The 14,180-nt window shown below is 40.8% G+C and overlaps 1 protein-coding gene across 7 annotated transcripts in view; it reads right to left on the bottom strand.

Moving 5' to 3' along the window:
- Window positions 1-2,142: 2,142 nt before the first annotated feature.
- C5H18orf63 (chromosome 5 C18orf63 homolog) overlaps window positions 2,143-14,180 on the bottom strand; it is a 100,397-nt gene continuing 88,359 nt past the window's right edge. For all 7 annotated transcript variants that reach the window (XM_075826485.1, XM_075826484.1, XM_075826486.1 and 4 more), the window contains 2 exons: window positions 11,844-11,933; window positions 2,143-2,706 (listed from right to left, as the gene is read on the bottom strand). In XM_075826485.1, the coding sequence (XP_075682600.1) occupies window positions 2,584-2,706; window positions 11,844-11,933 (213 nt within the window). In that variant the 3' untranslated portion in view covers window positions 2,143-2,583. The remainder of the gene's footprint in view (window positions 2,707-11,843; window positions 11,934-14,180) is intronic.

The raw sequence follows: 14,180 nt of genomic DNA, 5'->3' as shown, positions 1-14,180 counted from the left end.
AATATTTTACTGTTTAACCACTTACTGAACGCCCATAGACTATAAATGTCCGGGCGGTCCGCAATTAACTCTGCAGGGCCGTTCCAGAACGTCCTGCAGAGTTATCAGGTTTGCCGCTCCCCTGCGGCATTTAGCTCCGTGATACAGTTGTCTCTAGACAGCTGTATCATGGAACTTTCCCCGGAGACCACTCAGCGTGGTCTCCCGTCAAGTGATTGCTGTGACAACCTGTCACAACGATTACATTGCTCCTAACAGCGCTTACGCGTCGCCTGTGAGGAGCTCTGTGATACAGCTGTATAGAGACAGCTGATATCACGGAGCTTTCACCCGGAGACCACTCAGTGTGGTCTCTGGTCAGTTGTTCGGTGTCACAGCGATTACCAGTTGCATCTTCTCCCACCCTGGCAGACTGCCAGAGAGGGAGAACAATAATGGAATGTAAAAAAAAAACAAAAAAAACACTTTTTCAATAAAAAAATTTCTATAAATAAATTTGTCTATCTGCTACACGCCGACTTTTCCCACGCACGACACAGGTCGACCGGCTGAAGATCGCTATGTCCCGTAGCATACATTGCATGTAATAAAAGTAAATGTGGCTGTGTTTCGCAACGCGCAAGTTGCCACGACATGACAGTTGCTACAAAAACAAACTGTCGTGTTGCAGTTACTTGCAGGTCACAATGCAAACACATTGACTTTAATTACTTGCGGTGTAGGCTATGGGACATAGCGATCTTTGGTCGGATGACCTGTGTCGTGGCCAAAGTCACCATGTAACTCACATGGGGTATTGTGCAGGCAGAAAAAAATCTGCCTCAAAATTCCTGAAGGAATTTTGAGGCAGATTTTGACCTGCCTGCACTTTTTTGCCGTGTTTTTTGCCCGTGGCAATTGAGGACCGCGGGCGTAAAACGCTTTTTCTGACTCCCAGTCGCCCGGGAAAAAACAACAATTTCGGCTGATTCCGACACGGTTTTCACATCAAAATCAGCGCCAAAAATCCCTGTGTGAACTGGGCCTTCGTGTGACGTTAGATGTGGCGGATTCACTGTAAATTCTACCTGCGGCTTTGCACAGGCAAAGTATGCAGTGGATTACGGTACAAGGCAAGTAGATGAGATTTTACAAAACTCATCTGCATGCTGCACACATTTTACACGGCCGATTTTAAAATCTTTGATCTGTCGTTAAATTAATACCTTGGTGTCCACTTTCCATAAAATAATCATTTTTGGGGTGTCAAAGGTGTTTTCCAGTCCACAAAAATTGATGGCCTATCCTCAGGATAAGCCATCAATATCTGATCAGTGGTGGCCCATCTCCCCGCAGCCCCAGCGATCAGCTGTTTTGAAGGGGCCGCGATGCTCGTACGATCGTCGCTTCCCCTTCATTTCCTTTACTGCTCACCCTGTGAATCACGGACACACTTGTAGTATACACTTGAATTGGAGAAGTCTGTAAAACTGTGAACCGCTGCTACAAGTGTGTCCGTGATTCACAGTGTGAGCAGTAATGGTGATAAAGGGGAAGCAGCGCTCGTACAAGCACTGTGGCCCCTTCAAAACAGCCGATCAACGGGGGTGCCAGGTGTCGGACCCTGACCGACCAGATATTGATGGCCTATCCTGAGGCAATCTGTTTTTGTGGACTGGAAACGTCACAACATCTGTAATGGTCGTATGGTGTCAGCGAACCAGCATTGGAATTTTTTTCTCTAAAAGCCAGTTTGCGCACCATTCATTGTAAGCGCCACCTTGCGTAAGAAATGCACACATATTTGGTATCGTTGAAGTCGGCAGAAGTCGCCAAATATGTATTCAGGTGTGTTTACCCAGTGGCATGCACCAGATGTAAAAAAAAACACCTAAAATCACAGATTCACATTTTTTCCAACTTTTTTTTTCCATTTTTCCTTCCATATTTAAAAAAAAGTTAAATATATCTATTCTTTTATTACACAATATGGAAGCCCAATATGTTCTGAGAAAAACAAGAACAAATGCATGTAGGTTGGAAAAATAATAGAACAACAATTTGCTTTTAAATTGTCACATGGCTAAAATGTAAAAATGGACCTGGTCAGGATGGGGGATAAAGCTCCTGGTCAGGAAGTGGTTAAAAAACAAATGAGATTCATTGGAAGTATAACTATATACATATTTTAATTGTTTTGATTATTTAAAAAAGAACGAAGTAATAACTGAAGCAGAATATGTTACTTTTAATCAGAACAAAGAAAAAAGAGAAAAACAAGGAATATTCACTGTCAGTAAGTTATATTTACCTTATAACAAGAAATAATTAGTTTTAATATCAAGAGTTCTGAACGAAACAATGCAGTAAACGATGAGATTCATGAATAAGAACAGAACTATCTTTGTCTCCAATAGCATCCAGTCACAGTGCAGCTTTCATTTTTAAAGATCACTATAAGAAATGAAAGCTGCTCTGTGATTGGTTGCTATAGGCAACGAGCACAGTTTTTCATGAATCTCCCACAATGTGTCAAAATTGTAAGTCTAGTATAGGTTGAGTGCAATGGTAGAAAGTATAGCTAACATACAACTTAAAAGAAACCTAGGATTGCTGAATAAACTGCATGATCTTTGCCACAAGTTGTTCTTTTTTGTCTCTGGTCTTGGTAGAAATACCACGCTGCTTGAGCCAGTCCTGGAGATCAGCGTTGTTTAGTTTAAATAGCTACAAAACGACATGAGTAATGTAATTAATTCTCTGTATAATTATGATACAGTACATCTGAAAACTAGTTGCACATTATTGCTATTGACTTTCATTTTGTAAATTTAAGAGGATTTGCAACCAAAATGTAAAAATGTTCATGTATTGGTAAATCAGATGTTAGAGATGTAGTCCAAAAAGTTTCTTTTTTTTGCAAAAGTGACAATAGCCATTGCAGTTATATAGGTTGTCACACTTAGGTTCTCAGTAAATTGTCACATTATCATTGAATGAACATGTAGACAAAATTAAAGTGTATACTCGGCTTCTGAGAAGCCAATTCAAAGGAGACAAACAAAATGATTGCACTTTTGCAAAAATGGTGTGAAGTGTCTAGTTCAATGAAAATCAGAGAGAGTTAAACCGATTGCACATTTCACCTGTAGGACCCCCTTTTTGACTTTGGTTTGGGTCTACTTTGAAGACACCAAGACAACCCCTTAAAGAGGCTCTGTCACCAGTTTAATACTTCTCTATCTCCTACCTAATCTAAAAATGTTTTTTTGTAGATAACTGTTTTTTTTTAAAAAAACTTTTATTATTGACAAGTTCTGATCATTTTTAGATCTATGCAAATTTTTTCGAAATGCCCAACTGGAAGTTTTTTTTTCGTTTAAACAAGTGGGCATTGTAAAGAAAAGTGTATGACGCTGACCAATCAGCATCATACACTTCTCTTTATTTATGTCCATCTTTATTCACAGCACAGCGTGATCTCGCGAGATCACGCTGTGATGAGACTTCCTCCCGAAGTTCCTTCACTGGAGCGACAGGAGAATGACCAGACATCGCCTCCGGCCCTGCCAGGACTGCTGCTGAGGAGGATAATCGTCCTGGCACAGTTGAAGGCGATATCTGGTCATTCTCCCGTTGCTCCGGTGAAGGACGTGCGGGAGGAAATCACATCATAGCGTGATCTCGCGAGATCATGCTGTGCTGTGAATAAAGCTGGGCATGAATGAAGAGAAGTGTATGACGCTGATTGATCAGCGTCATACACTTTTCTTTACAACGCTCACTTGTTTAAACGAAAAAAAAAAACGCCCAGTTGGGCATTTAGCAAAAATTAACATAGATATAAAAATGATCAGAACTTTGTCAATAATAAAGTTTAAAAAACAAACAAACAACACAGTAGTTATCAGCATCAAAGCTTTTATTAGATTAGGTAGGAGATAGAGAAGTATTAAACTGGTGACAGAGCCTCTTTAAGGATGCACCATTAACCCCTTAATGATTCTGCCTAGTTTGGGCCTTAAGGCTCAGAGCCCCTTTTTCAAACATGACATGTGTCAAGGCTTTAACCTATCCGAGCGACTGGGAGACTGTTTTCTCATGACACATTGTACTTTATGATAGTGGTAAAATATGGTCGATATATTCAGTGTTTATGTGTGAAAAATAGCAAACATTTTTGAAAATTTGGAAAAATTAGCATTTTTCTGAATTTAAATGTATCTGCTTGTAAGACAGATAGTAATACCATACAAAATAGTGAATAGTTTACATTTCCCATATGTCTGCTATATCTTGGCATCACTTTTTGAACATTATTTTATTTTTCTTGGACATTACAAGGCTTAGAACATAAGCAGCAATTTCTCATATTTTGAAGAAAATGTCAAAAGCCTTTTTTTTAGGTACCAGTTCAATTCTGAAGTGGCTTTGAGGGGCCTATATATTAGAAATCACCTATAAATCACCCCATTTTAAAAACTAGACCCCTCAAAGTATTCAAAACACGATTTATAAAGTTTCTTAACCCCTTAGGCGTTTCACAGGAATTTAAAGCAAAGCAGAGGTGAAACTTACAAATTTCATTTTTTTATGCAGAAAATCCTTTTTATTCCATCTTTTTCTGTGAAACAGAAGCTTTTATCAAAGAAAAGCAACTCAATATTTATTGCCCAGTTTTTAGAAATATCCCACATGTGACCCTAGTGTGCTAATCGACTGAAATACTGGCCTCAGAAGCAAAGGAGCATCTAGAGGATTTTGGAGCCTCCGTTTGAAGAGGTCTTGTGGTGCCAAAACAGTCGAAACCCCCCTAAAGTGACCCCATTTGGCAAACTGTAAGATACAATGAAAATAAATAACTTCAATACAGACGGGCGCTCCATTCATCTGAGTGGAACAAAGGTAAACCAATCAGAGTGCCGCGCCAGGAGCCAATGCAAACGTAAGGCTGCCGGCCAATTAGATTTCAAGAGAAGGGAAGAGCCTCTTTCTCTCCTTGACTGACATGGGGATGGACCAATCAGGAAAAGATACATACACTATGCAAGTTCCCATGGATATAATACATCCATCGTTTTATCAAGTAGTGCCCCCAGTGAGCATTATGAAACAATATGAATCGGCTTGCCTACGTAAAGAGGGTCCGTTAGTAACAATATTGGGTTAGAGGTAAACATCACAATCCAACCATCCCAATGGTTTAGATCGACTGTAGTGGACCATCCCTTCTCTTGAAATCTAATTGGCCGGCAGCCTTACGTTTTCATTGGCTCCTGGCACGGCGCTCTGATTGGTTTACCTTTGTGCCACTCAGATGAATGGAGGGCCCGTCTGTATTGACAGGCCGTGATTGGCTGACCTCGGACCTGTAGTGTCTTCCGGATATGATATCAGCACGGGACTTTTTCGGCGCGTTATCATTAGCCCGGTACCCCTGAGGATGCTGCCTCGTGTAGCGGAACATGTCGGGGGGGCTCTGACACTCTCATTTTAAACAAATGTATACCTCCGTTGATAGTTTCTGAAGCATTGTTAGTTGGCCTTGGCGTTCTGCAGCCGCCGGCCAATTGACACTTTACACTGTTCTATGAAGTAGCAATGCCTGTTACCATTTTCAATGGAGGAGATATAGACTACCGTTCAAAAGTTTAAGAAAAGCACCGTTTTTTTCAATGAAGATAACATTAAATTAATCAGAAATACACTCTATACATTGTTAATGTGCTAAATGACTATTCTAGCTGCAAACGTCTGGTTTGTAATGCAATATCTACATAGGTGTATAGAGGCCCATTTCCAGCAACCATCACTCCAGTGTTCTAATGGTACATTGTGTTTGCTAACTGTGTTAGAAGGCTAATGGATGATTAGAAAACACCTGAAAACCCTTGTGCAATTATGTTAGCACTGCTGTAAACAGTTTTGCTGTTTAGAGGAGCTATAAAACTGACCTTCCTTTGAGCTAGTTGAGAATCTGGAGCATTACATTTGTGGGTTCGATTAAACTCTCAAAATGGCTAGAAAAAGAGACCTTTCATGTGAAACTTGACAGTCTATTCTTGTTCTTAGAAATGAAGACTATTCCATGCGAGAAATTGCCAAAAAACTGAAGATTTCCTACAACGGTGTGTACTACTCCCTTCAGAGGACAGCATACACAGGCTCTAACCAGAGTAGGAAGAGAAGTGGGAGGCCCCACTGCACAACTGAGCAACAAGACAAGTACATTATAGTCTCTAGTTTGAGAAATAGACGCATCACAGGTCCTCAACTGGTAGCTTCATTAAATAGTACCCGCAAAACGCCAGTGTCAACGTCTACAGTGAAGAGGCGACTCCGGGATGCTGGCCTTCAGGGCAGAGGGGCAAAGAAAAAGCCATATCTGAGACTGGCTAATAAAAGATTAATATGGGCAAAAGCACACAGACATTGGACAGAGGAAGATTGGAAAAAAGTGTTATGGACAGACGAATCGAAGTTTGAGGTGTTTGGATCACACAGAAGAACATTTGTGAGATGCAGAACAACTGAAAAGATGCTGGAAGAGTGCCTGACGCCATCTGTCAAGCATGGTGGAGGTAATGTGATGGTCTGGGGTTGCTTTGGTGCTGGTAAAGTGGGAGATTTGTACAAGGTAAAAGGGATTTTGAATAAGGAAGGCTATCACTCCATTTTGCAACACCATGCCATACCCTGTGGACAGAGCTTGATTGGAGCCAATTTCATCCTACAACAGGACAATGACCCAAAGCACACCTCCTAATTATGCAAGAACTATTTAGGGAAGAAGCAGGCAGCTGGTATTCTATCTGTAATGGAGTGGCCAGCGCAGTCACTAGATCTCAACCCCATAGAGCTGTTGTGGGAGCAGCTTGACCGTAGGGTACGCAAGAAGTGCCCATCAAGCCAATCCAACTTGTGGGAGGGGCTTCTGGAAGCATGGGGTGAAATTTCTCCCGATTACCTCAGCAAATTAACAGCTAGAATGCCAAAGGTCTGCAATGCTGTAATTGCTGGAAATGGAGCATTATTTGACGAAAGCAAAGTTTGAAGGAGAAAATAATTATTTCAAATAAAAATAATTATTTCTAACCTTGTCAATGTGTTGACTATATTTTCTAGTCATTTTGCAACTCATTTGATAAATATAAGTGTGAGTTTTCATGGAAAACACAAACGGTAGTGTATATTAACTTTTAGATAAACATTTTGTGGTTAGTCATTTGCTTTAATAAGCACAATAAAGTTATTTATTTTCATTGTATCTTACAGTTGGGAAGAAGGGTATTCTTGCATTTGGCAATTTTTGTATATATAGATTTTGGAAACTAGACCCCTTGAGGAATTCATTGTAGTTTTCATGGGGTGCATGCGACTTTTTGATCAGCTTTTATTCTATTTTTTACGAGGCGTGTTGACTACAAAACAGCAATTCTACTACTGTTTTTTATTCCTTTGTTTTTTTGTTACAGCATTTACCGTGCACTATAAATGACATATTCACTTTATTCTGCGGCGTGATATGATTACGGCGATATCATGTTTATAGTTTTTTTTTTTATGTCTTATGGTGTTTGCACAATAAAATACTTTTTATATAAAATCATTTACTTTTTGTGTTGCCATATTCTAAGAGCCATAACATTTTTATTTTTCCATCAAGAAAGCTGTATGATGACTTTTGTATTGCGTAATGAACTGTAGTTTCGGTCAGTACCATTTTTGGGTACATGTGACTTTTTGATCTCTTTTTATTCAATTTTTTTGGAAAAATTGTCATTCTGGTATGGTTTATTATTATATTCTTTTACGGTGTGCACTGCGCGAAATAAAAAACTAAATACATTTGTTGTTCAGGCCGTTACGGACGCAGTGATACCAATTATGTATACTTTATTTATTTTTAGTTTTTTAATAATAAAGGACTGATAAGTGAAAAAGGGGGATTTTTACTTTTATTTCTTTCAAACTTTTATTTACATTTTTGCCACTAGGCTTCCATAGATGGCATATCCAGAGGCCACTGTTAGGCCTCCGGTTGCAATATGCAATAGCACCATCGGCGCTCTCGATCATGTTGCGGGACGTCGATGCTCTTTTCCCCCTAAAAAGCCGTGATCGCTATTCAACGCGGCTTCTAAGGGGTTAATCAGCGGGGACTACCGCAATCGGTCCCTGCTGAAGGAGCTACGGCAACTGCTGTATGAGACTATGCACTCATCATGACGGAATAGGCCCATATACCCCTCTTGCATGGGGGGGATCTCCACCGCCTGTGTCCGCCCCTGATTATGACTAGGAGGAAATCATTTCTTAGGATAGGTTTATGTGGGACCTCTTCCAGAGATACACATAGAGGTAGATGAGCATAAACCTCTTAGGACTAGAGCAAAGTCCCATTTTGCCACAGGTCTGAGGATGGTATGTCTCATTCTAGCAGACCGTTTCAGGTACCTTTTCAGCAAGGGCTTTTGTGACAATGATCTTACCCAAAAAGGTTGACCTGAACTAAATTTGGAACTTTCAGTTCGATAGACTTAGTCCTTTTCCGAATCCGCAGGGTGGGAACTATCCACTCCTTGAGAGGAACACCAATCTGAAAAGATCCATTTGACCCATGTGTAAGTCTTGGTAGATTCAGACCTGGACTGTGAAAAGGTCTTCTTAAATTCCAAGTCCCCACAGGACAGAAAAAAACACAAGGTGGAGGGGCTAGATATCCTTTTGTAGTGAGTGGCTCTAGTTAATTAGTGTTTAATTTGATTAAAGTTAAAATTCCATTTGTCCTACTAGCACACATGGGCAGAAAGACCCCATTATTGTGCTGCTGGTAGGACGTAAGAGAAATAGCTATTTTGGCATTGCTTTTTTTTTCTTTTTGTAAGGCATTCATTGTACGGGTTAAATAACATGTTTATTTTATAGCACAGGTTATAACGGATGAAATGATACCAATTATGTGTAGTTTGTATTTTTTTTTTATTCTTTACATTTTATTCTTTTTAATAATAAAACATTAGGGGATATTTATGAAAACTGTCTAACAGCAAGTATTTGTTGCCCATAGCAACCAGTCACAGCACAGCATTCATTTTTTCAGCAGCACTATACAAAATTAAAGCTGTGCTGTGATTGGTTGCTTAGGGCAATAAAGGCAGTTTTGCTGTTAGACAGTTCTCATGAATCTCCCCTAGTGTGTAAGGGGGGGGGGGGGTTGTTGTTGTTTCTTACTTAAGATTTTTTTTTATTTTTCTGTCAAATTAATTCTGTACATTTTTTACACTTTTCTTTTAGTTACTATATGGGAGTTACCCTTTAGATCGTTTGATCACATAGATAATACACAACAGTAATTATGTATTGCAGCCTATTATGTCTACCAGTGTTACACTGACAGGATGATTATTATGGCCTAGTAGGCTCTGGGACATAGTATATCTATAGGTCACTGTTATACCCCTTGCTGCCATGGCAACCCATCGACACTTCAAGATTGCGTCACGTGGGCACAGATTGGCTTAAAGAGGGAGTTCCTTCCTCTGTAAAACCACTTAGGTGCTTTAGTAAGTATTGACTTTGAAGGGTTACATGGCCTGGGATCGGAGTTTACTTTGATCTCAGTTGTTGCAGCAATGTGTCAGCCATATGTTAGACCTGACACCCGCTGCGGATGGTGCGGGCACAGCTCCTGAGCATGTGACATCCCCACGCTGTAACAGTATGGTGATGCATGAACCATCTGCTTCCCATGCCGTATTCTTTAAACTGTTGTCTGCTTTGAACACTCCATATTTGTTGGAAGCAAGTAAGCAGGTCACAAAGTGTCCCCCTTCAGAGACCCCCAGCAATCAGCTGTTATCTGTGTGGAAACCTGACAGTAAGTGTTCCATTTCCCTGCAGCGGCCACCACAGGGGAAATTAAGCATTACACAATGCCAATTCAAATCAATGGGATGTCTGTGTAATGAAAGACAGGACAGGTCCTCCAGAGTGAGAAACACACTTTGTAACTACCTCCTACCAAGAGATGAAGATTCTGAACAAACTAAACCCTTCTATTAGCTCAAAATTTTCTAATAGTTAATATGATAATGGATTTTCTAAACTGGACAACTCCTTAAGTGCATACCAATATACTGTATGTACATTTTTTCTATTTTGGGTTGAATCTTTCTTTAGTAATTTCTTATCTGCATATTATAAACATGTAATCAAAAGAAAAAACATTTAGCACCTATTTATGAGATATAGGTAACTGTTAGATCAGTGGGGCTCCAACTGCTGGGATAGACTCCTTCCATGGAGGCTAGAGCATGTATATTGCTAGATCTGGCAATTAAAATATGGTGACATGTGGCTATCACTAGAAGGTGGTTAAAGGAAACCTGTGACTAGTTTTGGAGCCGCCAGCATATTGTTATGCCACTAGGGTTTAGTGTTCCATACCTGTCCATGTCAAAACTGACCGTTAAGGCAATAGTCAGTAAAATAACATACAAGTTACTGGGATCAGTCCGGGCGCATGAGCAAAATGCACATGAAGCTGGCGGCAGTACACCACTTGTGCGCACTGAAGCAAGGTGTACTGTCCTCAACTTCATGTGCGCAATGCACATGTGCCCGATGCTGCCGGACTCAACTCATAGCTTGTAAGTTATTTTCCTAACTATCGCCTAAATGTCTGGTTTTGTCATGGGCATATTTGGAACCCTAAACCCCAGCTGCATAACGACATGGTGGTGGTTTAACGGCTCCAAACCTAGTGACAGGTTTCTTTTAAGAAAGGCTGCGTAGGGAAACCGTCATTGATGTGCGACTCCTTCTGTACTGCTGGAGCTGGAAAGACTCAAGGTACTGGGAGCAAAGGATGGTCATGTTTCATGTAGTTAAAGGTACTGATGGCCACAGACAGTAAGCCATGATGAGGCTCTACGTGTGAGGCCCCATGCACACGACCATAGGTTTCGGTAATTACGGACCCATTCATTTATATGGCCGACGGACACCTTCCCGTATATTTACATGTCCTGTTTTTTTATTTTATGGACCGTGCTCCCATACTTTATAATGGGAGCACGTCCGGCAAATGTGAACGACTGTGCGAGCCCGTAATTACGGACTGTGATTACGGGCACGGTCGTGTGTATCCTGACACATAAATTTTTTATTAGTGACACTGTCTGTAATTCCTCTAATTTTATGTACTGACTGTTAATTTAAGCCTTTAGTAAACAGATATTTCAAGCATTAGTAACCCGTTAACAATTTTTGTAATGAACTGCTTAGATTTCTATAATGTTATTTGAAGCTGTTTTTTTTAATAGATTTTTGTTCTAACTAAATAGTGCTAAAACCCAGTTGATAAAGCTCTCAGCTAAGACTAAAGCTTTCAATAAATAGTACTTCTGCTGACATTACGTACAGACACTAGATTGAAACCTGGCAGTAAGTGCTGCAACAAAGAGTAGACAATTTTTATGCACTTTGGGAGCTTACATGGCCCAAAACCTTGCTGCTTAGCTCTTCTTCACAATAACATTATAACACCATCGCTGAAAGGAAAGTGAAGAAGCGCTCAGCTGAGCGCTTTGCACCTATGGCTGTAATCTGCGCTCCTTGTCAGGCTGAAGACGGCTCACATAGAACATCTATGTGAGCCGTCTTCAGGCTGATGAAGAGTGCTGATCACAGCCGTAGATGCAAAACACTCAGTTGATCGCTTCTTCACCTTCCTTTCAGCGATTGTGGTGGTCTCAGCACCCGGACCCCCACCGATCCAAACTTTTTATATGTTTGTATGTCATATCAAAAGTTTTATGAAAGTTTACTTAATCTTTAAGCTTTCATTACAATGTTCATACCTTGTTATCTCTCGCATTCTGTTCTACATCTACGTTCTTTAGAGTTTTACTTGTTCTGCATTTCTTGTGAGGTACCACCAAACTTTCTTCCTGTTCATAAATTTGAATTGGATATGAAATTAAATGTATATATATTTTAGTAAACCTAAAATTAATTTTAGAGATCTAGCAGTTTGCAGTGTAACATCAGTCATAAAAAAAAAATGGGATGTACTCTAGGACTATCACATGGTTTTGACACTTTTACATAAACTGGTCAGCTGACCATGTATGTAAATATATATGAAATAAAAAGTCAAACCTTCCTCCAAAAGTCATGAAAATTCTAGTATGTTGGATAGGTTAAATATTGGTGCAAACATAAAACATATGAGAGTGTGACTTGAAGGCTAAGTAAACCTTTAAACACTTTTTTTAAAAAAGAAAAATGTAAAATAGAACGATGTATTATGGTGTTTTAAGCAACTTTGTAATTGGTTGTTATTAAAAATATTTTTAACTTTTTCAGATACAATTTTTATGTATCCTGAATACATAGCAGTATCTTGCACTCAGGACCGAATCCGTCAGGTCAGCGGGATTGATGGCTTCAGTGACAGCGGGTCACATATTTATAACTTAGATGTGATGGATAACAGCTGGATCCGACGTGACTCGCTGTCACCGAAGCCGCCATCAGTCCCGCTGACCCGACAGATTCGGCTCTAAGCGCAAGATACAGCTTCTATGTATCCAGGATATATAGAAGCTGTAACTGAAAAAGTAAAAAAAAAAATCCTATAAAAATTAATTACAAAATTGCCTAAAACACCATAATACATTGTTATATATAGCTGAGTGCAGCATGTTATAGGAAAGGCTTTACAAACCGTCTCACGCAAAATTATTTTTCTAACTCCCTCCGTTATCTACATATCGGTGCCGTTATATTTGGCGCCCGATATGTAAATAAGCCCCTGAACAGTCAATGGGGCATTTCTAACTAATTAAAAGGCAAGGGGGTGTGATGTCTTCGCTCTGATACTGTCCAATCAGCTGCGGACAGTGTCAGGGCGACTTGCGCTGTGTTCCCTCCCGCGAGAACACACACAGACTTGGTGGTTGTGCTGCAGATAGCGTGGGCGCGCACGTGCACGCCCACGGCCGTTCGCGCGCACATCGACGGATGTAAGTAGATATCCTCGTCTCCTTCTCCTCGTCTCTGCTTCTTCTCCTCGTCTCTGCTTCTCCTCCTCGCCTCTTCTCGTTCCGTGGCGGTGGGAGTGGTGACGTCGATGTGCGGTCGAACGACCGTGCGCGCATGCGTGAGCGCACGCACGCTATCTGCAGCACAAACACCAAGTATGTGTGTGTTCTCGCGGCAGGGAACACAGCGCAAGCCGCCCTGACACTTTCCGCAGATGATTGGACAATGTCAGAGCGAAGACATCACACCCCCTTGCATTTTGGTTAGTTAGAAACGCCCCATTGAATGTTCAGGGGCTTATTTACATATCGGGTGCCAAATATAACGGCATTTTGTGTGCTGTTAGCTAAGCAGGTGTTTTTCCCCCTCCTTTTTTAAAAAAAAATTATAAATATAAGTGGTTGAATTAATACAGTACAATACAACATGTGATTCTAGTTGCTTAAAATTTGAATGCCTTAGTAATTTTCTTAGGGATGGAGCACTGTATAAGAATAATGCCTTTATGAGTAGCTTCACTGGTTGCCTGTATAGGCCACAAGTGTTTAATAATGAATTTTGGAGAACAAATATAGTATTGTAAGAATCGAGCCCGGTTGGCGCACAACAGTGGCAGGGTTGTCAAGGTACAGACACCAGGAGCTTTGTGGCAACAAAACGCTACTAGGCTTCAACAGGGAAAATAAACACATATCCTGACTTGAGGCACAGTCTCTTATGACACGGTTCAGGCAGGTAGATGATGGCTGGCTGGTTATACTGGTCTCTGGCAGAGCCCTCTATGTTGCTGAGGATGGTCTGGCAATTTCAGGCATACTAGGCCGCAACTGATTTACTGACTTGCTGCATGCTGACACACGTGGGGAGACTCCTGTCCATCACCCATCACAGCGCATATGACACATGCACACTCACAGCGAGGCTCCTGCCCGTCACCCACAACATGATTCAGGACCCACAGACTAGACTTAATGCTAGTGCTAGTTGAACCTATGGCAGCTCTACGTTCCACTCTGAGCAGCTCACTCTACAGCCGGGTTCCTCCACTCTTCCACCCAAACACTGAGCCGCATTCACGGAAACAGCAGCCATTTTATACAATAAGCGACGCCCTCAGAATCAAGATGCGGCAAAGCCATGCTGCAACGCCC

The sequence above is a fragment of the Rhinoderma darwinii genome, chromosome 5 (assembly GCF_050947455.1).
Source record: "Rhinoderma darwinii isolate aRhiDar2 chromosome 5, aRhiDar2.hap1, whole genome shotgun sequence".
Taxonomy (NCBI): domain Eukaryota; kingdom Metazoa; phylum Chordata; class Amphibia; order Anura; family Rhinodermatidae; genus Rhinoderma; species Rhinoderma darwinii.
This window is presented reverse-complemented; position numbering and strand designations above follow the sequence as displayed.